The sequence below is a fragment of the Hemiscyllium ocellatum genome, chromosome 37 (assembly GCF_020745735.1).
Source record: "Hemiscyllium ocellatum isolate sHemOce1 chromosome 37, sHemOce1.pat.X.cur, whole genome shotgun sequence".
NCBI classification, from domain to species: Eukaryota; Metazoa; Chordata; class Chondrichthyes; order Orectolobiformes; family Hemiscylliidae; genus Hemiscyllium; species Hemiscyllium ocellatum.
In genome coordinates, this window is record NC_083437.1 from 31,606,199 (window position 1) to 31,632,085 (window position 25,887).

At 40.8% G+C, this 25,887-nt stretch overlaps 1 protein-coding gene across 1 annotated transcript in view; it reads right to left on the reverse strand.

The window, feature by feature from the left end:
• Positions 1-25,887, reverse strand: part of prkcz (protein kinase C, zeta) — a 410,310-nt gene that overhangs the window by 183,714 nt on the left and 200,709 nt on the right. The window contains exon 7 of the mRNA XM_060852456.1: positions 5,735-5,816. Coding sequence (XP_060708439.1) covers positions 5,735-5,816 — 82 coding nt within the window. The remainder of the gene's footprint in view (positions 1-5,734; positions 5,817-25,887) is intronic.

The window sequence follows — 25,887 nt, forward strand, 5'->3', positions numbered from 1 at the left end:
TAAAACTGTATTCAATTCTGGTATCCCAGCTACAGGAAGGATGCTGTTACACTAGAAAGGATGCAGAAAAGATTTACAGAATCTTGCCACATTGGAGGGTTTGAGCTTTCAGGAAAGGCTGAATATGCTGGGGCTATTTTCCCCTGGAGCTTCAGAGGGTGAGGGGTGACATTACAGAGGTTTATAAAAGCCTGAGGGGCATGAATAGGGTGAATAGCCAAGGTCTTTTTTTGCCCAGGGTAGGGGAGTCCAAAATTAGAGGGTGTAAGTTCAGGGTGAGAGGAGAAGGATTTAAAAGAGGCCTCAGGTACAACTTTTTCATGCAGAGAGTGGTGCATGTATGGAACAAGCTGCATAAGGAAGTGGAGGAGGCTGGTATAATGAATGACAACATTTAAAGGCATCAGGATGGATACACGAATAGGAAGAGTTTACAGGTATATAGGCCAAATTCTGGCAAATGGGACTAGATTAATTTAAGATATCTTGTTGGCATGGATGAGCTGGACTGAAGGGTCTGTTTCCATGCCATAAAACTCCAAGACTCTATGACAAGGCTTTGTGTAAACCACATGACTTAAAGTGCTGTACAGCCCTTGCTGAAGATGCATTGATTAGTAACTGGTTTGGAAATGTACTCATGATATCCTGGTGCAACGGGAAGGTAACCTCTGAGATCAAGTCGAGTTGGAGGAAAGCATACGAAAGAACCACCTGCCCAGTGATCTTGTCATTATTGAAAACAAAAAAAAACTCATTTTTTGAGGTTTTACACTGTTCTTTTGAATGAATAATTAAAGCAACATCTCAAAACTCCAGAGACAATTGTACAAGATCAATAACACTGTCACACCAACCAGAACATTAGAGCAACAGACTCTAGTACATTGTACATTTTACCACTTTGTCTTCAAAATAAACCATTGACTGAAGCGTTAAAGTAATGCTTGAAAATTAACATTACTGCTCATTTGGCTGTTCTAGATTTAGGTTGAGAAAACAGCAGTCTACTACAAATCTACATGTTACATTCAGAGACAGAATTTAACAGTCGATTATCAACACCAATTATTTTTCTTTCCTTGCCAGTAGAAGAAAAATCTGAATTTTGATACCCATAACTGAAGCTACTTTAGAACAAGGCCATCTGATTTGCAGTATGCATCCCAAATAACAACAGAGTCAAATTTTCAACCTTATGAAAGCTCATCAACACATTTCTCTAACAGGAGTGAATAATCCACAACCTTCGTTGTAATGCTTGATATTAATTTCTCATAAAAACAAAGAAATAAAATCATCATTCATGAATGAATAAACATCTGTTCAGTATCTATTCAGATCATTAAACCCAGAAGGGTAAAGTCCAGTACAATTCTAAATGATATACTGAATTAATAGATCAATGCAATGGAAAGGACATTTAGGATTGAGGGCTAAATTTATTAAGCCTTTCCACATTACCAATTAAACATTTAAAATCAACATTAGCATCAACAGTAAAATAAATTCAGAATAAGCATTTACTTGAAGAAAAAAAAAGTTTGCTTTGGAAGCCTTTGGTATAGGGTACATGCATCAAATCAAATTTTTTTCCCGACTTTGGCTAAACTGAGTCTCCCTGCTCTGTCAATCATTATACAATAAAGAAAAAAAACTTCAAGCTATTTTCATTATGATTTGGAACATGTTAAAATAGTCAGTATTTGTTTTCACTTCTTGAAAAGATAATTCTCTTTGAATATGTATTCAGCTAATGATTAAATGTTTTAGCTTGGAATGCATACTAAGTTTTTTCATAAGTTGCTCATTAACTGGAAGCCTCATGATGATCCAGATCAGTTGTTATTCCCATACAAATCTTGATATCCAGAAAATGAACACAGTGGCCACGTTACAGGAAGATTATTATTAAATTGGAGTGTGTTCAGAAAAGATTTACCAGAATATTGTTGAGAATGGAGCGCTTGAGTCATAAAGAAACATGGATAAGCTGGGACTTTTCTCACTGGAACATGGGAGGTTGAGAAGTATCTTACAGAGGTTTACAAAATCATGAGGGGTATAGATAAAGTGTATGGCAGGTGTCTTTTTTCCTAGGATGGGAGACTTCAAGACAAGGAGGTGTTTTTTTGAGGTGAGAGGAGAAAGATTTAAGACAGACATGAGGGACAACTTTTGTGTGCTTACAGAGTGGCTCATGTCTGGAATGAACTTCCAGAGGAAGTGGTAGATACATTTACAGTTATGTTTGAAATGCATTTCGATAAGGACATGAATAAGTTTTGTTTGGAGGGATATGGGTTAAGTGCAGGCAGGTGGGACTAGTTTAGTTTAGTTTGGGATTATGGTTGGCATGGACTGGTTGGACTGATGGGTCTGTTTCCATGCTGTTTGACTCGGACTATTTTTGCTGGGAAGATGGATGTAGATTGGAGACTTTAAAATATAAACACCATCAGAACTGTACAGTTTTCAATAACAGTTGAATAAATCAAACATGAACAACAGAAATTATTCAAACTGAAAACAACAAATGCTGGAGATCACAGTGGGTCAGGCAGCATCCATGAACACAGAGCAAGCTAATGTTTCAGGTCTAGATGACGCTTCAACAGAGTTGAAGTGAATTAAAGGTCATCTAGGAGTTGGAGTTGAAATATCAGTTTGCTCTCTTTCCATGGATGCTACTTGACCCAGTGATGTCCAACATTTGTTATTTTCAGCACAGATTCCAACTGCTGTCGTAATTTGTTCTGAGGAATGATTCAAATCTGTTTCCATGAAGTTGTCCTGTTGCCCACCAGAGGAACAAAAAATTGCTTTTTTGTTTGTATGCAAAGTGCCCGCATTTGAAAATTTAAGCTGCCAAATCTTAATTTATCAAAGGACTTGATATATTGAAAGTCATTCATTTTCGTCTACAACGCAAAATATTCCTGATATGTTGGCATGGATTTTATTAACCATTCTAAATATTTCCATTCAAAATGTTTGAGAAGAAAATAAATTTCACTTCTTCAAAAAAATTTTCATGATTTGAATATTGTTTTATTACATAGTTTCAGTCAATACTGGTCTCCAATCAGGCCGTGGTGAGTGAAATGAAACTAATATCATGTCTACTTCAGCTCAACTGGTGAGTCATTTGTGCACACTAAGCTCTCACAAACAACAATGTCACCATCATCAGACAATCTGTTTTTGTGATGTCAGTTGCAGGACAACTATTAGCCATGATGCTAAGGTAAACTCTCCTGGAAATGGAACCTGGGATCTTTACATCCATCTAAGAATACATGGGGATTTGCTTTGAAATCTTAGCTGAAAGAAAGCAATTCTGTTAGAGTAATACTTGCTCAATGCTCTATTGTGAGTCAGCCTAGGATTTTGTGTTCAATCTAGAATTAAACTCAGTAGCAACAGCTCTGCCAAATTAATCCAGTTGACGTAGGGTTGTGATTGTAAGAAATTATTTCAGCATGGATCTTCATAGACAACATCGATTAATCTACACAGTCATAATAGCAGCACTTTCCAAAATACAGAAGTTGAGCAAATACTACTGATGTTATAGGTTATCACAAAGCTGAAGTAGAACAGGGTGTATGAGGACTTCTCAGACCAGTTTGATCTAATCATCTGGACACCTTATGTTCTGCTTCACTTCAACTTCACTTCACAGGTAGTCTGGAAAGAATGGCCTGAAAGCAGGAAAGGTTTAGAAGCAGAAATCAAAGTGAAGGGCTCATATACAGTTCAAATAATAACAGGTTTAAAGGTAAGGTAAAGTCGCCATTGTCTTCCAAGTCCATAGGGCTGTTCTCTCATTCGATTCAGACAATTGGTAGTGGTTTAACCATACCTCAGGCAAAGGGAGAGTTTGAGGAGAGGCTTTCATGTTAACCTCAGCCAGTGTGAAAAGGATGGTTTACGATGCAATGTGATACGAACAGCAAGGGTTCATTAACGCAGCACATAGGCGATTGCCAATAATATGTGAACATGAATTCAATTGTTTTATTGGATACCGCAATCTAACTAATGCGAAATTTTGCAACTATTTTTGTGTATTTACCATATTGCAATAACAGGTTTTTACTACTTTTTAATCAATCTTATTACGAATTAAAACAAGATATTAAAGCAATTCGGTACATTAATACACCAAAAAATTACATTATTGTTATAAAACACAAATGGCAGCAACAAAATCAGGGGGGCATCAATAAAACATGAAACTGAGATTAAACAAATCACCCTCTTGAAGGAGCAAGAAAAACAAACTCGGTCCTTTGAACTGCTGCTGGACGAACTGTACATCAGCATGTATTTTTCCTTACCATGCAATATTTTCTCAATAACATCATAGGCAAGTGTAACTTTTCCTTTTAAGTATCCACTCAGGGGTACATGAAAACTCATCTTTATTAACTGTTACTTCTACTCTCTAACTGATCAGCAAATAATTTGACCTACATTATGCGAAATACCATGTTGGGGTTTTATAGTACGAACTTGTGTCTTTTAACAATAATGCAATGTTTTGGAACACTAATGAAAGTATTGCTCTCATTTTATTTTAATTCATTATAAGACTGATAAAATAATTGTGTTTTATCAACAACATACCATATATACTGCTTGAAGAATGGATTTTTTGAAACCAATATTTTAGACCAAGAGTCACAGGGCTGACTTTTCCATGGGTAATGATTTGATGCCATGACAAGAAACTCGATATGTGACTCATTGAATGGACAGGGTGACCTCTAGTGGCAAGGAAGCTGAGGAATTGTCACAGTAATTTAAACAGCTTTTAATTCGTGAGAAAAACCAAAGTTGCAGTCAGTTAAATAAACTTCCCAAGCCCAATCCTCTGCTCAATATTCCTAACCATATTTTACTCCGAGTCTTTAATTGCACTTTATTTGCCTTTGAAAAAGAAAATGGAGTTCCATTTTGCTCAGATTCCCAGAGTAAACACAGAACAACATTTTTCTTCATGCAAACTTGCAGACAATATCCTCTCCCTCTTTAAAAGTAAATTATTTATGACCTGTGACTAAACCATCACTGTGTTTACCTTGTGTAACATTTATGGCAACTAGGATTTGTTTTTTTGTTAGTATTATTTATGGAGTTGTATTTGCTTGGTTTCATAGTTATCTTTCAAATGTAGCCTTAGCATTTAAAGCAACGTTTTCTCTCTTCCCAAACCCACACTTTCTGAAATTTTGACCTTTGATCTCTGAAAACTAGAGTCAATGGTTACACAGTGTATAGAAAAAGTAATTCTTTTGGGCCAAAATTCATGCGATTAACCGTCACAAAATTGACTTATTCACAAGTGTGAGCAGTCCTTACAATTATCAGGTTACAATGTCTAATTAGTGATGTTAATGCAACTCATTAACATTGCAATACAAAATTAAATAATTTTCCCTAAGTTAGAGTAATTATTATACACACAATATTTTCAAAAGATATATGGATCACTTTATGAATTCTGAGCTCATCAAGTGGGGGGATTTTACAGATGAGCAATGGAATGCTTTCCATCTTTGGCAGCAAATATCAATGTCAAGTACGCTTCCTGCTCTTTCTTCATAAATCTGTCTATGGCTTAGCCAATGCTAGATTAGTGCAAGTTTTTTTTTGTTTTGGCAGGAAACAATGTGTTTCTTTTAAATACCATTGATCATTCATAAAAGTTTGAAACGTTAAAACTTACTTCCATCAGGTTCTTCTGAAGGGATGTCAACTTCATCAGTCTTGTCATCAAGTGATGGTTCAGGGGAAGGCATGACTGGATCCTGACCATTTAGACAGGAAACAAAGGAAAATCATTTATGTAACAGAACATAAACAGTTGATACATGTCTAATATCTAGTCAGGATTCAGGTGGGTGGGCAAAGGATCATTTAAATTACAGTCGTCATTCCCAGCTGTCAGTTGGGAGAATAGAGGAAGAATTACATCTTTGTCATTAAGTCTCACTTTAAATGTCACCTGTAAAAAATCAAAGCTGACAAGTAGGCAGCAACTTATGCAATGTCCAAAGACAAAATTTTACATGGATGGAACCTGCTTCTTCAGGTTCCTTACAGTGCAGATACAGGCCATTTAGCCCAACAATTCCATACTGACCTTCCGAAGAGTATCCCACCCAGATTCATTCCCTACCCCTATTACTCTACATTTCCCATGACTAATGCACCTAACCTACACATCCCAGGACACTATGGGCAATTTAGCATGGCCAATTCACCTAACCTGCACATCTTTAGACTGTGGGAGGAAACCCACACAGACATGGGGAGAACGTGCAAACTCCACAATGTCACCCATGAGTGGAATCGAACCCACGTCCCTGGCGCTGCGAGACAGCAGTGCTAACCACTGAGCCATTGAGCTGCCCTTCTGATGTAGCAGGTCGGAAGAAGGAAACATAAGCTTAAACATAGTCTTAGGCAATTCAGGACTGACACCAGATAGTGTTTCTTTACAAAAAAGTAGTGAAAATCTGCAAAGTTCTACCTCAAAAAGCTCTAAGGACAAGTCAGTTGAAAATTTCCAAACTAGAACCTGATGAGATTTCATGTCAGGCAACCTGAAATCATATAAACACATCAATTAGAAGCGGACTAGGCCACTCAACTCCTCAAGCCTGTTTAATTTACTAAGATTGTGCTGATATGATTACACCACATTCCAATCCACTCTGATAATCTTTCTCCCCTTTCTCATCAAGAATCCATCTACCCCTGCCTGAAAAATATTTAAAAATTCTGCCTTCACCACCGTTTGAGGAAAAGAATTCTAAAGACCTATGTCCATAAGTGAGAAAAAAAATTCTTATCCTTTTCTTAAATGGGTGACCTTATTTTTGAACAGTGACCCTGAGTTCTAGGTTCTCCCACAATTATAAACATTCTTTCCACATGCATACTATTAAGATCTTCTATTTCAATCGAGGAATAAAATCTGCACCGATCAGATATCCTAAACTGATGAGTCTCATTTGCCAGCATTTGGCCACTTGTCACTTTTCTAAATTCCAATGGATACAAATCTAGTTTCTAATATTGTCTCATAAGACAATATCACACAATATTCCTGATAGTAAATCTACTCTGAACTATTTTCAACACATTGTGCATCCTTCCTTAAATATGGACACCAATACTTCACATGCTACGCCAGATAGGCGTTGCACTGAATCAAGACTGCTAAAGGCAGTTGGTATGAACAGCAGCCCTGATCTTAATCAATGGTGACAGAAGATCAGGTGGATGAGAAACAATTGCCAGCTCCTTAAAAAAAATCTTAAATATTAGGACTAGCTGGATCAGACAAAACATAGATACAGGACTTCTCTCGAATAGCAAGAATAACAAGTACCATTGATATACTAAAACATTTCAAGGTGTTTCACAGTAGCATCTTCAAAGAAATCTAGGCACCAAGCCACATAAGGAGATATTAGAAGAGATGAACAAAGTCTAACTCGAAAGTAGGTTTTAAGAAATGTTTCAAGATATAAAAGAGAGCTTGCGAATGACAGAGGGGGGAAATTTCAGAGCTTGGGACCTCAATAACTGAAGACACTTACCAACAGTGGAGCAACTAAAACGAACTGGAAGTGGAGCACTGTAGATGTCTTAAAAGGGTTACGAGAGGAGATTTCACATATTGAGGGAGGCTATGGAGGAAGTTAAATTTTAAAATTTCTACCCTTTTAAGATACTGCTCAAACAGGAGCTAACAAATATCATTATAATTAGAAGGATGTTATTTCATTTATATGGGTAATCAGTGACTGTAGGATTCAACAAAACTTTCACTATGACGAAGAAGTGTCTGCGAAGGAAAAAATGATACCATGCAGCCTGTTTTGAATGTGTTGCTTCAACAGTACTTGTGGAAGAGTCATGAATGCAGGAATGAGGGAAGATATCAGAGAAGGTCATCAAATAAGGCATCAGTATGGAGCTTAGAAATAAAAAAAGATGGCAATTGTGGGTTTCAAGTTTGTTATATTAACTGGGATAGCCTTAGATAGGTTGGAATTTTTAAAGTGCATCCAAAATAGCTTTTTCTGTCAGTATATAGATAGCCCTACTTTAGGTGGGTATGCTAAACCTAATCCTAAATAATAAAGCTAATCAAGTGGCTGTGGGAAAGCATTTTGAGGACAGTAACCATAATTCTAAGTTTCAAAGGAATTATGAAAAGCAATTAGGAAAATGCAGAAGTGTTTAAACTGGGGGAAAGCCAATTTCAACATTATTAGACAGGATCTGGCAAATATAGATTAAGATTAGTGAATTCTACATTTGGAAAGTAATCTTGAGTTTCAGGGCCAGTATATTACTCCAAGAGTGAATGGCAAGGGCAGCAGGTTCACGGAATCCTGTATATTAAGGAGAATTGACAATTTGAAAAAGAGAAAGGAAGTAGGTATGGCACAGTCAAAAACGGGCAAACTTTCAGAAGCATAGTGTGGGTCAGAGGTTGCTTAAAAAAAATTAGGAGGGCTAAGATGGGCAACAACATCTGGCAGATAGGATTAAAGGAAAATCCCAAGGCATTTCATAAGTATACTAAGAGTAAGAGATTTACCAGGCAAAGTGTGAAGCCTATAAGGGGCAAATCTATGCGTGGAGCCAGAGGATGTGGGTGAGGTTGTAAAAGATCATTGTGTTCATAAAAGGAGAAAAACATTGTAGCCTAGAATTTCAGTTGGGAAGGTGAAGTTCTAGAAAACAATAATTAAGGAGGGATTAGATGTTTTAGTGATTATGAGGGTGCATACATCCAGACAGCCTGATGAGGTGTTTCCCAGGTTGCTTTAGAAAGCAAGGGAAGAGATTGCTGGGGGCCCTGCAGAGATATTTAATGCCTCACTGGCCACAGATAAAGTGCCAGGTAATTGCAGGTTAACTCATATGGTTCCTCTTTTCAAGAAGGGCAGCAGGGATAGGCCAGGTAATTACAGACCAGTTATCTGACATCAGTAGTAGGGAAATTATTGGAAAACATTGGGAGGGATAGGATTAATCAACACTTAGAAAGGTAGTGATTAATCAGGAATATTCAGTATGGATTTATTAGAGGGACATTCTGTCTGAATAACTTAGTTGAGTTTTTTTGAAAAAGATTGCTAAGAAGATTGATGAGAGTAGTGCAGTTGGTATGGTTTACACGGATGTGAGTAAATTTGAGTAAATGCTTGGACAAGGTCCAACATGGAAGGCTGGTCCAAAAAGGTAAGAGGCCATGGGATCCAAAGCAAGCTGGCAATTTGGATCTAAAACTGGCTTGCGAATAGGAGGGAAAGGATAACGGTGGAGGGTTGCTTTTGTGATTGGAAGCCTGTGAACCACAAGGTCAGTGTTGGGACTCTGGCTGTTTGTTATGAATGCTAAAGGACTTGGATATGAAGGTAAAAGGTACAATTAATAAGTCTGCAGATAACACAAACTGGTGAGGTTGTAAACAGTGAGGAGGATAGTCTCAGGGCTGGAGTTTGAGATTGTCTAAATTGGGCAGAGAAATAGCAGATGAAATTTAATTTCCATTAGTGCCAGGTGATGCATTGTGCAAGGTCTAATAAGGAAATGACATAAGCAATGAATGGCTGGTTTCTTAGGAGCAATGAGAACAAAGGGACCTTGATGTACAAGTTCAAAACTCGTGAGAAGATTTGCAGCTCGGGTGCTCGTTGTTGTGGTTCTGTTCGTGGGGGCAACCGATTTTGGCGAATACATTGTATAGGTGTTCAAACGTCTGCAACACAAATTCCCAACTCGGCGAACAGAACCACAATAAACTACGAAAGCAACCACCCCAACACACACAAAAGAAGTTGCATCAAGATATTATTCAAAAGAGCCACAACACACTGCAGTGCACCAGAACTGCAAAAAGAGGAAGAAGAACACCTATACAACGTATTCGCCAAAAACGGATACCCCCGCAATTTCATCAACAGATGCCTTAGGGAAAGACAACGTAACGAGGACATGCCACAACCCAAAGGACTGGCCACATTACCATACATCAAGAGCATTTCTGAACTGACAGCCAGACTACTGCAACCACTAGGACTCAACAGCACACAAACCAACAGCCACTCTCAGACAACAACTCACCAGAACGAAGGATCCGACACCCAGCATGAGCTAAACCAATGTAGCGTACAAAATCCCATGCAAGGACTGTACTAAACACTACACAGGACAAACAGGAAGACAGCTAACGATCCACATCCATGAACACCAACTAGCCACGAAACGACACAACCAGCTATCCCTAGTAGCCACACACGCAGATGACAAGCAACATGAATTCGACTGGGACAACACTACTATTATAGGACAAGCCAGGGAATTCCTAGAAGCATGGCACTCATCCACAGATTCAATCAAGAAGCACATCGATCTGGATCCAATATACCGAGCACTGCAATGGACAGCTGGAACTGACAACCGGAAGTGGCAGATTCAAACCACTACAAATGCCGGAGGAAAGATCACAGAGGCGCTTCACAGGAGGCTCCCAAGTACCGAGGATGTCACCTAGAAAGGGGACGAAACGTCTGCAACACAAATTCCCAGCTCAGCGAACAGAACCACAACATTGATGTACAAGTTCACAGAACCCCAAAAGGTGTCAATACAGTTATATAGGAGATTGACCATGAACTTGCCTGGAATGAAAGTGTTTCAGAAAGACTAGATAGATTGAGTTTTCTGCCCTTGGAGCAGAGACTGAGACCAAAGGTCAGGGTTGGGAGCAGGAATCTGTGGAGTTGATTGAGATACACAAAAATTATGAGGGGTATGGACAGGATAGATTGGAAGAATCTTTTCCTCATGGAAGATGTGTATCACCAGATTGCACAAGTTTTAAGATGAGGAGTAACTAACATTGAGAGCAGTAGAAATATCAAACGCTAACTGAGAGGGTGGTGGAGGTAGCTTCTCTCAATATTTCAAATGCTAGGGCATAGTTGGCTATGGACCAAGTGCAGGTAAACAGGATGAGTGCACAGTTTGCTGTGTGTTGACCAACAAACATAGTGGGCTGACGGGCCTCTCTCTATTCTATATGTCTTACGACTATGACTGTTGGGAAAAATTGACTAAATGCTTGAAACAGCAGGAAGTACAGGAAGACAACAATTTAAGTTTGGATTAGACTAAGAAAGAGTAGCATAAAGTACTGTAAATAATCTAAAAAAAACAACGGGCCAAATGTTCTCTAGTCTGCAAACCTCGAAACTTCTAACGACACAATGGAATGTGCATGGATAACATTAACACATTCTGGCATGAAAGGAGTGGAAAGAAAATAAAAAATCTAACTGGCAGAAAATCTGAAATGCTTGCGCAACTGAATAGAACAGTTTGCTGTCGTGAATTCCTGGATCACCACAAATCAGAAACTCAGTTGGACGAGCCACATGTCTTTTAGAGCAGCTCTAAGGCTGTGTTCATTATGCTAAGTGCTCACCTGGCTTCCCAAAGTTTTTCCATTACTGAGAAGGCACGAGTCAGGGACATAATGGATTATTTTCCATCTTATTGAACAGATGCAGGTGCAACATGAAGAATCTCAAAGATCTTCAAGGCCAAACAAACTTTCTGTAGAAAAACAGAAATTGCTGGAAAAGCTCAGATAATCTGGCAGCAACCGTGGACAGAACTCAGTTAACGTTTTGAGTCAAATTACTCTTCCTTAGTTGAGTAAGACTCACTTGGCCCAAAACATAAACTGATTTCTCTCCACAGAAGCTGCCAGACCTGCTGAGCTATTCCAGCAATTTCTATTTTTGTCTTGGTCCAACATCCACACTTCTTTTGGTTTTCATCAAACCATCTATTTGATTGGCAAACCATTCATGAGCTTAATTAAGAATGGATAATAAATGTTGGCCTTGCTAAGAATATCGAAACCCCAAAATTACTGTCTTAGAATAAAGGCAGCTTCATAGCGTATTGCTGAAGTTATAGCCAGTAACTGTTTGTCTGAGGTCAAGGCAATGCTCCTTACAAAATAAATCTTAATAGCTTCAGTTTTGAGAATAGGTCTGCGCTCATCTGCCTATCAACTCAACAGAAACAACAAAGCACAAAGGCAAAAAAGCAGCAAAATAGGAAAGGGTTAACAAATCAATAACTGAGAAAAATAAGACTCTACAAAATTTATGCGCCAGCTTTACACCATTAGCTGAAGAAAGTTTTCCATTATTCTATACAAGGAGAAAAGCAAACAGCAAAGAAATAATATTTTTTGGGGGTGGATTCAATATACAGCCATCTAGGAAGATCATGTTATTACATTAGAGTAGGTTCCCTACAGAATGGAAACAGGCCCTTCAGTCCAGCCAGTCCACACCGACCCTCCGAAGAGTAACCCACCCAGACTCATTTCCCTCTGACTAATGCACTTAACGCTATGGGCAATTCATCTGGCCTGCACATTTTTGGATTGTGGGAGGAAACCGGAGCACCCGGAGGAAACTCACACGGACATGGGGAGAATGTGCAAATTCCACGCATACAGTCGCCCAAGGCTGGAATTGAACCTGGATCCCTGGTGCTGTGAGGCAACAGTGATAACCACTGAGCCACCGTGCTGCCATATTGCAGAGCTCTGCACCACAGCGCAAGCGGGACAAACTTTTAACCCGCCCTACCACAATATCCTGGGACTCTGGAAAGGTCATGGAGTCCCATGAAACTGCTAAAAATCAACTTAACTTTGTTTTTTCTGTCCAGGGATGCCAAAAAAGGGAGGGGCATCCGAGGCCGGCCTGTGGCCCAGCCTGCTGGATACTCAGACTATTTCTAACCAGCCTTTGGTGAAGGAGCTCGGGAAATGTCGCGAGATGTTGGGTAAGCAGATAGAGAAACTGACTCTGATCTCTATCATGCTGCAGAAGCATGAACAGCAGCTGGGATACCTGGAAAAAAGGATGGATGAGGTAGAACAGAGTTGCAGTGGTGGAAGCCGATACCTGTTCCTCTAAGGATAGGATCCAAGCCATGGAGACACAGGTCTGCGATTTGCTTGACCAAGTTGATGACCTTGAGAACAGGGGCAGGAGGAAAAAAAATTCGGACCGTAGGTCTGCCAGACAGTAAGGAAGGTGAGCGACCGGCGGAATTTATTGAGGACTGGTTGCTGAAATTCCTTGACTTGGAGGCTGGAATAAGACGCTTGAAGATCGAGAGGGCTCACCGGGTCATGATGGAGAGGTCAGGTCTGGATCAACATTCTCGACTTACCTTGGTGCGGTTTCATCATTATAGAGATGAGGAGATAAACATGGAAGCTTCCAGGATCCGGGGAAGGATCCAAAGGCCCTAGTTTACAAGGGCTTAAAGTCATGTACTCCCAGGACTTCAGGTGCAGTAATCCAGAAAAGAAACTCTGATGACAGCGTCAAGAGAAGACTGAGGGAGCTTGGGATCCAATACGCTTAGGTATCCGGCGGTGCTTCGAAAACCTTAGATGGATCTGAACATCTCTTTGACACGTCGGAGAAAGCAGGAGATTTTGTGGACAAATTAACTTAATGTGAACAATTTCATATGTACAAATAGTCATGTCGTTTGGGTATGGCTCTGTTTTTTCTTTTTAAAAAAAAAAGCAAGTCCAGTTGGGGCTTTCTTTTCCTATCATTTTTATTGGTAATAATGTGGTCTAAACTATGTTTGGTGGCAGTTGTGGTGTACTTTCAATTTCTGTTAAATTATACCAAAGGATGGGTGGGGTACTTAGCTTTAATTTTAAAAAAAAAGCTCTTTATTCACATGGCTATGCCATAGCGGATTTTCTTTCTCTTCAGCTTGTGTTTGCAGTGTGTCTCTAGCTAGGAGGGGGGAAAAATGGTTGGGATGGTTAGATGCCCGTTTATGCTTGGTTCAGGTATTTACATGCTCAGGCTGCAGTACTGGACTACTTTGGGCAGGGGTGAATTCTCCATTTTCAGCACCATTGAGGATCTAAAATTTGAATTTAGGCTGTTGTCAGAAACAACACATATATGTAGATTTTTATGAACCACAAAATGGCTTTCCAATTTAAAATAAGATAACAAAATGACTTTAGACTTTGCTTTGACACCGAGCTTGGACTGATGCTTTACCGAGTTGGTTAGAGGTAAGATAAAACAATAGAGTTTTCATAATACGAATCATAAGACAGTGATTTGATATTCGAACTAACCTTGAAATAGCAAACATGGGATGATTTTGTGCGTGGAACAGTCTGTTTCTCAGCAAATATCATTGGATTAACCTGCTGTAAATCATGTCGCTATTACAATTGATTGGTCTTTTCTTGTCATTAAGGCTGTGCTGTCTTTTAAAAACATAAATAATGTGTAATTTTGAAACGTAATTACACAATTTCACCACGGAGCACAGAAGCTTTAACCTCTGTGTTCTTGGACAGAATTGCGAGGTAAAAATTGCGTCAGCCTGCCTTCATTTATTTAAAGCAAGGCTGCCAGTTTAACAGATTGTACTCCTAGTGATTCTTTTGATCGATCTCGAACCAAGAGGCCCCTTTGGAGGGGTCCATATCTTCACCATTGGTGCTTTATATGTTGGGTTTTTTTTGTTTTTGTTGTATATAATTTTTGATAGCTTTGTAGGTTTGTGAACTGTAGTGGTTTTAGTTTACACAGTTTACATGTTCAATGGATATTGCGACACTAAGGCTCGGTGATTTGTGGTTCAAGTTCCTCCTCTCTGGAATCAAAACGTTATGGCTAATAACTTGATTAAATGGTATACCTGGAACATCAAGCGGAGTCACTCACCAATTATGAAGAACTTTTGAGTCGGAGAAGGGAAAAGGTGAATATTGCTTTGTTACAGGAGACACACTTGGATGATATAGAGCATTTGAAACTACAGCAGAATGGCTTTGATTGGGTTTACTTTTCATCTATTAATACAAGTAGGGGAGTGGCTAGATTAGTTAGGAGGAATCTCCCATTTAAGTTAATAAAGTGTGCTAAAGACACACATGGGAGGTTTGTAATTCTCAAAGTCCTGATAAACAGGGAAGAATATGGTGTTTTAAATGTTTATTGTCCTCTAAACCAGCCCCTCAAATTTCTATTAGATGCATTTTCTAAATTGATCCAGTCTCAAGTCTCAGTATATCATTGTAGGGGGAGATTTTAATTGTCTCATGGATCCCACAGTGGACAGGTTGCCCAAAGGCCCCCCTGATACACTCCGTACAAACTAAACAATTAGTGGATCTCATGTTTCTTTCTAACACTATTACTCCCCACCAAAAGACTGCAACTATCTCGTGCAATGTGAGAGAAAACTGCAGCTGGCCAACGAGCTCCCTAGATATATACTCTGACAGAACTTCCTTCTAGCTACCAACTGGATTCATTCCTCCCATCAACCAACCAGGTTGTACCCACCACCTATGTTCACCGATCACTTCCTCATCATTCCAACCCTTTCCTGACCCAACCTCCCCCCACCCCTACATTTGCAGCTCCTTCTCCCCGCACCTCCATTCTGAAGAAGGGTTATACCCAAAACTTCAATTTCTTCACCTCCTGATGCTGTCTGGCTTGCTGCGTTCTTCCAGCTTCCTGCTTGTATATTTTGGATTCCAGCATTTGCAGTTTCTTTTTGTCTGATATACTGATGATTGTTTTGGAAATTAAAAATGGATGCTGGTGGCTTATATTCGTCATGCTGGTTATAGGTAGTTGGAATATCTGTATGGACAGTCAGTTATTCTGTAATGCAACACTGGCCAAGGTAATCTCTGATCCAGGCTGCATGGCATGTTTGAATTAAACAAGGAACACTGGTCTTTCGAAAATTGAAGTGTACATACGTCAATGATGTGGGAACCAGAAGACAATGTCAAACATGATTAAGAAAAACAAGGAAACATATATCAAGTACAGACAGATCAGAACAGTATAAAGACAGTAGGAGCACACAAGAGGGAAATCAGGAGGGCAAAAAGGGGACATAAGATAGCATAGAATTAAGGAGAATCCAAGCGGTTTTTACAAATACATGAAGGACAAAAGGGTAACTAGGGAGAGAATAGGGCTCCCACCCTGCCCCCTGTAAAAACGCCATCCCATATTCCCAATTCCTTCGTCGCCACTGCATCTGCTCCCAGGAGGATCGGTTCCAATACCGTACAGCCCAGATGGCCTCCTTCTTCAAGGACCGCAGATTCCCCCCAGACGTGATCGGCGATGCCCTCCACTGCATCTCCTCCACTTCCCGCTCCTCCGCCCTTGAGCCCCGCCCCTCCAACCGCTACCAGGACAGAACCCCACTAGTTCTCACCTACCACCCCACCAACCTCTGCTGTCATTTCCGCCACCTCCAAACGGACCCCACCACCAGGGATATATGTCCCTCCCCTCCCCTATCAGCGTTCCGAAAAGACTACTCCCTCCGTGACTCCCTCGTCAGGTCCACACCCCCCACCAACCCAACCTCCACTCCCGGCACCTTCCCCTGCAACCGCAACAAATGCAAAACTTGCACCCACACCTCCTCCCTTACTTCTCTCCAAGGCTCCAAGGGATCCTTCCATATCCGCCACAAACTCACCTGCACCTCCACACACATCATCTATTGCATCCGCTGCACCCGATGTGGCCTCCTCTATATTGGGGAGACAGGCCGCCTACTTGCGGAACGTTTCAGAGAACACCTCTGGGACACCCGGAACAACCAACTCAACCACCCCATGGCTCAACACTAACTCCCCCTCCCACTCCACCAAGGACATGCAGGTCCTTGGACTCCTCCATCGCCAGACCATAACAACACGACGGTTGGAGGAAGAGCGTCTCCTCTTCCGCCTAGGAACCCTCCAACCACAAGGGATGAACTCAGATTTCTCCAATTTCCTCATTTCCCCTCCCCCCACCTTGTCTCAGTCAAATCCCTTGAACTCAGCACCGCCTTCCTAACCCGCAATCTTCTTCCTGACCTCTCCGCCCCCACCCCACTCCGGCCTATCACCCTCACCTTGACCTCCTTCCACCTATCACATCTCCATCGCCCCTCCCCCCAAGTCCCTCCTCCCTACCTTTTATCTTAGCCTGCTGGACACACTTTCCTCATTCCTGAAGAAGGGCTTATGCCCGAACTGTCAAATCTCCTGTTCCTTGGATGCTGCCTGACCTGTGCGCTTTTCCAGCAACACATTTTCAGCTCTGATCTCCAGCATCTGCAGACCTCACTTTCTCCCCTCAAAGATCAGCAAGGTCTTCATGTGGAGCCACAGAAAATTAGGTAAGATACTAAACGAGTACTTTGCATCAGTATTTACAGTGGAAAAGGACATGGAAGATATAGAATGTAGGGAAATAGATGGTGACATCTTGAAAAATGTCTATATTACAAAAGGAGGAAGTGCTAGATGTCTTGAAACACAAAGATGAATAAATCCCCAGGACCTGATCAGGTGTACCCTCTAACTCTGTGGGAAGCTAGGGAAAAGATTGCTGGGCCTCTTACTGAAATATTTGTATCATCAATAGTCACAGGTGAGGTGCCAGAAGACTGGAGGTTGACTAACGTGGTGCCACTGTTTAAGAAAGGTGGTAAGGTCAAGCCAGGGAACTATAGACCAGTGAGCCTGATGTCAGAGGTGGGCACGATGTTGGACGGAATCCTGAGGGACAGGATGTACATGTATTTGGAAAGGCAAGGACTGATTAGGGATAGTCAACATGGCTTTGTGCGTGGGAAATCATGTCTGACAAACTTGATCGAGTTTGTTTGAAGAAGTAACAAAGAGGATTGATGACGGCAGAGCGGTACATATGAACTATACGGCCTTCAGGAAGGCATTCGACAAGGTTCCCCATGGGAGACTGGTTAGCAAGGTTAGATCTCACGGAAAACAGAACTAGCCATTTGAGTACAGAACTGGCTCAAAAGGTAGAAGACAGAGGATAGTGGTGGAGGGTTGTTTTTCAAACTGGAGGCCTGTGACCAGTGGAGTGCTTGGTCCGCTTCTTTTTGTCATTTATACAAATGATTTGGATGTGAGCATAAGCGGTATAAGTCAGTAAGTTTACAGATGACACCAAAATTGGAGGTGTAGTAGACAGCGAAGGTTACCTCAGATTAAAACGGTATCTTGATCAGATGGGCCAATGGGCCGAGAGGTGGAAGATGAGGTTTAATTTAGATAAATGTGGGGTGCTGCATTTTGGAAAAGACCATCTTAGCAGGACTTATATACTTAATGGTAAGGTATTAGGGAGTGTTGCTGAACAAAGAGACCTTGAAGTGCAGGTTTGTAGCTCCTTGAAAATGGAGTCGCAGGTAGATAGGATAGTGAAGGCGGCGTTTGGTATGCTTTCCTTTATTGGTCAGAGTACGGAGTACAGGAGTTGGGAGGTCATGTTACGACTGTACAGGACATTGATTAGGCCACTGTTGGAAAATTATGCACATTTCTGGTTTCCTTCTTATTGGAAAGATGTTGTGAAACTTGAAATGGTTCAGAAATGATTAACAAGAATGTTGCCAGGGTTGGAGAGGGGCTGAACAGTCTGGGGTTGTTTTCCCTGGAGCGTCAGAGGCTGAGGGGTGACCTTATAGAGGTTTACAAAATTATGAGATGCATGAATAGGATAAATAGACAAAGTCTTTTCCTTGGGGTGGGGGTGTCCAGAACTAGAGGGCATAGGTTTTGGGTGAGAGGGGAAAGATATAAAAGAGACCTAAGGGGCAACCTTTTCACACAGAGGGTGGTATGTGTATGAAATGAGGCCAGAGGAAGTGGTGGAGGCTAGTACAATTGCAACATTTAAAAGGCATTTGGATGGGTATATGAATAGAAAGGGTTTGGAGGGATATGGGCTGAGTGCTGGCAGGTGGGACGAGATTGTGTTGGGATATCTGGTCTGGTTAGACTGTTTCCGTGTTGTACATCTCTACGCTATGTGACGTAGTACCAGCTGTCAGTAAAACTAAAACATTTCATATCAATTTAATGTTGATTTGGAAAATCAACCCACACTACTGTTGGAAGAAAAAGAATGAATTGTGTGAAGATTAAAAATGGAATGTCGACTGGCATATCAGTGAATGCGCAGTTACAGACGGAATGATTTGGGATACTGGAGAGAGGCATTTGAGAAGTTTAAACAAACGTGCAGACTGACATCAGTAGTTTCCTAAAAGGCACTATAGATGAAGAGAGGATAAGCGATATTCTTCTGTAGGCAGGAGACAAAAAATTACATTTATTTAACTGCTGGGTGCTTAGTGAAGTTAACAGGAGAAATCAAGGAGAGAATTTTGGAAGATTCAGTTCCTATCTGAAGCCAAAACAACTCATCAGATCAAATTTCAAGGTGCACAAGTTAGCCAAATCTATTGACAACTTTGTAAACAAGACAAAATGCAGTCAGAAAATATAAATTTAAGGATTCAAATCAAAGGCTAATATATATCAACTAACTTGGGCTTATTTACACCCTGAAGTACAGAAAGCACCAATAGCAAAGGATAAATTCATAATATCACAGGCAATATAAATTACCAGAGCAAATGAAGTCACAAACAGACAGATGAAGGTCGGAGAAAGTGAGGATTGCAGATGCTGGAGATCAGAGCTGAAAAATGTGTTGCTGGAAAAGCGCAGCGGGTCAGGCAGCATCCAAGCAGAGGGAGAATCGACGTTTCCCACTCCCTCTCCGGCCTATCACCCTCACCTTAACCTCCTTCCACCTGTCGCATGCCCAACGCTTCTCCCCCAAGTCCCTCCTCTTACCTTTTATCTTAGCCTGCTTGGCACATCCTCCATTCCTAAAGAAGGGCTTATGCCCGAAATGTCAATTCTCCTGCTCCTTGGATGCTGCCTGACCTGCTGCACTTTTCCAGCAATACATTTTTCAGACAGATGAAGGTGCCTGCTATTCAAATGGCTACCCCTCAGTCAAACCAAGAGAAAGGAAGCAGAATTGATGCAGTCAAACAGCAACAAAGCAATGTTCACCAAAATTAGCAAAATGTGAAGGACCTGTGGGTGGCTAAATCAATTCACATACAGAAGGACATGCCCCACGTCTGGGTAAATCTGCAGTGCTTATAAACAGGACAATAAGTATAGAACAAAAGTAGAACTTGACAGGGAAGTCACCAGAGCAACAGTACAAAAGAAACTAAAACATCTAATTGAACATGTTGTAGGCATCACAGATATAGGGACCATACAATTGCAGGGATTGGCCAGATGCAACAGTTTCAAGAGAAAATAAATTCAGATGATTATTCAAGTTGGGAAGGTGGTGGAAAATTAGCCCATAACAATAAATTTCAAGGAGAAGACAGATAATGGATTGTAGAATAACATCATTCTGTTCAGACTATGCCCCCAGAGCACTTTTCTTGCAAATTGAAGAAAACAGTTATCTGAGGAAATGAGTTCTGAAAGGGAGGAGGATGTGGAAGTGCTGGTATTGGACTGGGGTGGACAAAGTTAAAAATCTCTCAACATCATATTAGCATGTCATCAGTACAATACCATTTAGGGTAAACAGTCCTGACAACTAGGAATAACCCAAATCAGATGAGCCCACACAGATGCTACTGCTATCCAGGAGTTGAGCAGTTGTGAAGAGCTGCTAACAGCTGAAATAAATGACACATGGGGCTATAGAGTACATCAACCAAAAACAGAAACAGAAAATTTACCCAGAATATTTAAGTGAATGGTTTGATGTTTTGACCATTTTGAATATCACATCATTACTGATCCAGAAATGAAATGAGTGACTCATTTGACATATAATGTACCTATAGAACTAAAAAGAAAGCTCTACCAAGAGCTTTAAAAGATGGAGGAAAAGGTAATCTCCAGAATGACAAAGCCTACAGCTTGGGTAAATTCCATCACAGTGAGAGTGAAACCAAATGGGTGACTAAGAATTTGCTTGGATTGCATAGAACATAATTTAATGCTGCAAGAGATCACACCAGCACTGGTTTTCAGCATGCTGCAATACAAAATGAACAAAATCTTCACTTCACAACATTTAATACTATTTGGACAGTTCAAATTCCTGCATCTATCACCTGACTTTGAAGTAGAATGCATTCCAGCAGAAAGGAGATGAGGCACACAAGGGAAGCGACGGAGCTTCAGCATAGCAGATGGTATCCAGATATCATGGTGCAGACAAAAAAGATCAAGACAATCATCTACAAGTCATAGTGAGAACCAGAGTGACAAATGCATTCTTTGGAATGGTGTATACACTGGATGACATAAAAGGTCAAATCATAGAAGAATTATGACTATTTTTGGAATGGAAACTCCCAAGAGATAAGAGCAAGTTGAGAAACTTCCTTGGCTTGATCAAATATATGGATTCCTTTATACTGCATATATCTGAACACACCACAAACCTATGGGAGCTGATGAGAGATGTCGTCCAGCTCTGGTGTCCAGTGCCTCATAACAGAAGTTTCATGAAACTCAAAACGAATAATCTAAGTCTGTCATATATGCCAGAAAGAAATCTGCACTCTCAAAGTAGCTGCATCTCTAAAAGGACCAGGATCAGCAGCCCTGGTGCACAAAGGAAAGCCCACAACATTAACGTCCAACAGACAACCTCAGCTGTGATGAGGTATGCCATAGAAAGAGCATGTTTAGCAGTTGTCATGGACCAGACCAGAACCCCAAACATATAAAGGAGATAATTTACACCCTAACTTTTATTTTGATTTAAAGACAAGTGCAAGGTGCTATGTTCCAGATGTGATTTGACTTGTCCCCCACCAGCCTTTAATCAAACATACTTTATTCTTATGACAGTTAAAATACAAAAAAACTTGGCATAACTTTAACATTATTGAAACACTTAACAAGATAATCTATTAGTTAACCACTAACCATCAACTGCTCCAATACAGGCAGCATCTCACAAACATACTCTTGCCAAGGCAACCGAACAAAAAAACAGTTCAGGTTCTCACATGCAGCCTCTCTTCAGTCCAACAGAACAAAACACCGAAAGAAACAGTCTACCTCTTTATATTTTTTCTCTCTTCTGAGATTCTAGCAGCAGAACTGAAGCAGTTAACTCAGCAGTAGTTGAAACCTTCTCACTAACTAAAAGCAAAACTCAAAACCTTGCTGGATCTGAGAGATCCCTCATCCCGCCCACTGATGCTAATTTTGTTGAATTTGAAGAAAACCGAGGGATATCCCCAAGCTATTAATCAAGTGCCTGTCCATTGCAGACACTCTGGTACTACTACTATTGCAACACTTCTCTCTGAGAGATAGCACAAAACACATGCCTCTTGGGCACAGTACTGTCACTTAATTGTGTATGGATGAGAGAAGTTCCATACATATTTCCATGGCAGAAGGTTAACAGTGGACAGTTATCACCCTCTACTGAAGCAAATCTACAAAAAGAACCTATACAAAGCACCAGCAAAACTACAGAAGAACTTCAGGCTTCAGAATTATGACTTCACTCTGAAACAGAAACCAGGCGGAGATTTAATGCGAGAAAAAGACCATCTTTGTTGTTAAAAAAATGAGATAGATGATGTATAAAAGTTCAAAACCTAGTGAATATAATGCCAAAACACAAAATCAAATTAGACACAACTCCAGCAAAGACAAGGAATAACAGATCCTCTGAGCAAGTGATCTACGAATGGCTGGTAAGATACAGCAAGTACAGACAGAAATTTGACAGTAGTAATCTATGTGAGATAACATCTCACTGGAAGCTGGTATTCTGCTAGCTTGATCTACAATCACACCGATTATAGAACAATCACACCAAAAACCATGCATGACAAACCTCTCCAAAAGACATAAGATGACCACATGAATTTAGAAGTGTACTGGATATGCAAATACAAAGACATGGAAAACATGCTGTCTAGATTCAATATATGCGAGAAGTAGAGAAACACACTGTAAGGAAAAGATGATTCCAAGTAAAGGACCACTAGACTGTGGGAGATGATTTATTCACATAATGGTGAATGGTAGCTCTTACTTGCAGGCCACTGCTCAAGGTTAATTTTTAACCAGGTGAAAGACTTGAGAGATATGACAATCTAAGCAGTCCAAGTTCTGTTTAATAAGCAAGGAATTGTTAAAAAATATTAATGTGAAATAATAGCACCCAGTTCACATCGAAAGAATTTAAGAAATGCATTCTGGGCTGAACCTCGTCACTCCGGAACACAGGCTTTATACAAAGACAAATGCAGATGACCCAAAGAACTCTTGCAAAATTTTGAGGGACAGACGAAGACTGAAAACTAGTCTTATTGCAACCGTAAGCCACACCTTCCGAGGCCAAGATGGAGCCATCTGCAGAGTTGTTGAATGGAAGAAAATAAGTCTAAACTTCCAAGCAATAAACATCCTCCAAGAGACCAGGAGAGAGCAAAACACTGAAGCACAAGTAAGGAAAAGGCAGCATTTTAATAAATTCCCAACTGGATTGTTTAAAGATCAAACTGAACATGTGCAGGAACCAATCATGAAAACTTAGAGCCCAGCAAAAGTTACTGAAGTTGATACCTCAAGATCATGCATCATGGAGACTGAAGCCAAGCAGCAAATGAGGAGAAATGGAGCTCATAGCCAACTTAAACTAGAGTTGGAAAAGCATAAAAAGTTTATCAAAACATCACTAACCAGTGAGACAAAATTAGCAACAGAAAACATAAGTTGATCGTGGTGCTGGGAAAGGACAGCAGGAGAATCAACATTTTGGGCAAAAGCCCCTCTTCATGAATTCTTGAGGATTCCTCATTCCTGATGAAGGGCTTTTGCCTGAAATGTCAATTTTCCTGCTCCTCGGATGCTGCCTGACCTGCTGTGCTTTTCCAGCACCACACACTTGGCTCTGATCTCCAACATCTGCAGTTTTCACTTTCACATAACAGAAAACATGACTCTAGCATTGTACAACATAGCTGTAGTGATTGGAGTAAGTCAGCCTCCTCTAATACTGAGACGCAATCAGTTTTAGTCAGCAGTTCGAGAACTAGAAGAATCAGTATCGGGATTTTGACATGATTAAGACGACTGACAAAGGCACATGATTTTGATTTAACCTGAAGAGAGATGCTGAGACATTAACTGGGCTTGAAACAGACATTTCATTTGGCTTTGTCATTAGAAAATGTGACAAGTGAAGCACACGAGTTACAGGGTATCCCGACAGAAGTGACTACCCTCGCAAGCTGACTGAGCCTGGGGAAGACCACTTGAGTGAAGGGAACTGCATTGGTCCACTCAGGACATATCCTGAACAGAGGGACTCTAGGTCAGCCCACAGCAAAACCTCAAAACAAAGCCAAGCCTCAGCTGAACACTTAAAACGTTCTTCAGGATTTGGGCTGGCAGGCCATGATTGTTGCTGCTGATATTCAGACTCAAGACAGCAAACAAAAAAAGTTCCACTAGATCTAAATCGAGTAAGAGAACACATAGGCCATCATCCAGGAGAGCGCACACCATGTAAAGTCCACCTACAGTTAAACTGCTTAGCAACATCTAGGCCAGAACCAAAGTATTGACTGAAATCCACCAGGGTCATCCTGGGGTTTCCAAAATGAAGATCTGGTGAGAAGTTACATTTGGTGGCCAGGACTGGATGCTGACATAGCTGTGCACTGCCCTACCAATGCAGAGTGCCAACAAGAACAAATATTACCACCAGTAGCTCCCCCACATTCACAGGAATAACAGGGTAAACCCTGAACTCAGTTACATGTCAACAATGCCGGTCCTTTCATGGGCTCTATGTTCTTAATTATTGTGGATGCCCATTCGAAATGGTTCGATTTGCTTTCATCAAGCACGGGAATGACTGAAAAGCTATGAGCATCTTTTGCAATACATGGATTCTCGGAGGAGTTGGTCGCAGACAATGGGCCATCGTTTACCAGCAGGGAATTCATGTATTTCCTAAAGTCAAATGGTATTTGGTATTAAAGGATAGCTCCATACCATCCATCATCCAATGGTCTTGAGGAAAGAGCAGTACAAACCTTGAAGGCTGACTTAAAGAAACAGCCTACTGCTTCACTCGATAGCAAACTGTCCAGATTTCCTATTTGATTGTAGGATCATTCCTTATGCAACAACAAGGTTGTTAATGGGGAGAAACCTCCACATAAGCGCAGACAAAGGACACAAGATTCTTCTAAGAAAGGAAGGCAATTTACTTCAGGATTTGAAGTTTGGTGTCAAAACCATGAGAATGGCCCTCCCCATAGGTGACAGGCATGGTCGAAGTCAGATCAGGTCCCATGACATAAGTTTATTTTGGAGGAGAAGAAGTGGTCCTGAACAAGAACATGGGCCACATGAAAGCTGCAACCATGCAAATTGGACAGGAACAAAACATGGCCCCTCGGAACATCTGGCAAGGCTGTCAGAATCCATGAGATCCCCCCATCTGTCTAGCAGCAAAGGAACCACTGAGGATGAAATGGACACAGATGTCTCAGTCTTGATGCCGCTACTGCCTGAAGATAATGATCAATTTCTTCCGAGATGGTCCAGGCGCAGAGATAAGCCATAGTTCAATGCACACCAGTGTCCAAGGCAGAGTTGGAGGAAATCAATCTGGTGTGAAAATGCCCCAGAAGGTGCTACAGGAGAAAGAACAGGCCTACATCCCAGGACTTAGAGCAGAGGGATGTCCTGAATGAAATGAGGTTAGCTAGATAAATAGCTTTCAATGAGTTCCCTGATTGGACCAGATTAACAGTCTCAATCAGGGAGTGCTGGCTAACAGATGTGAACAGGAGTTTCGAGGGTTCTATTTATCATAGGGGCCAACTATG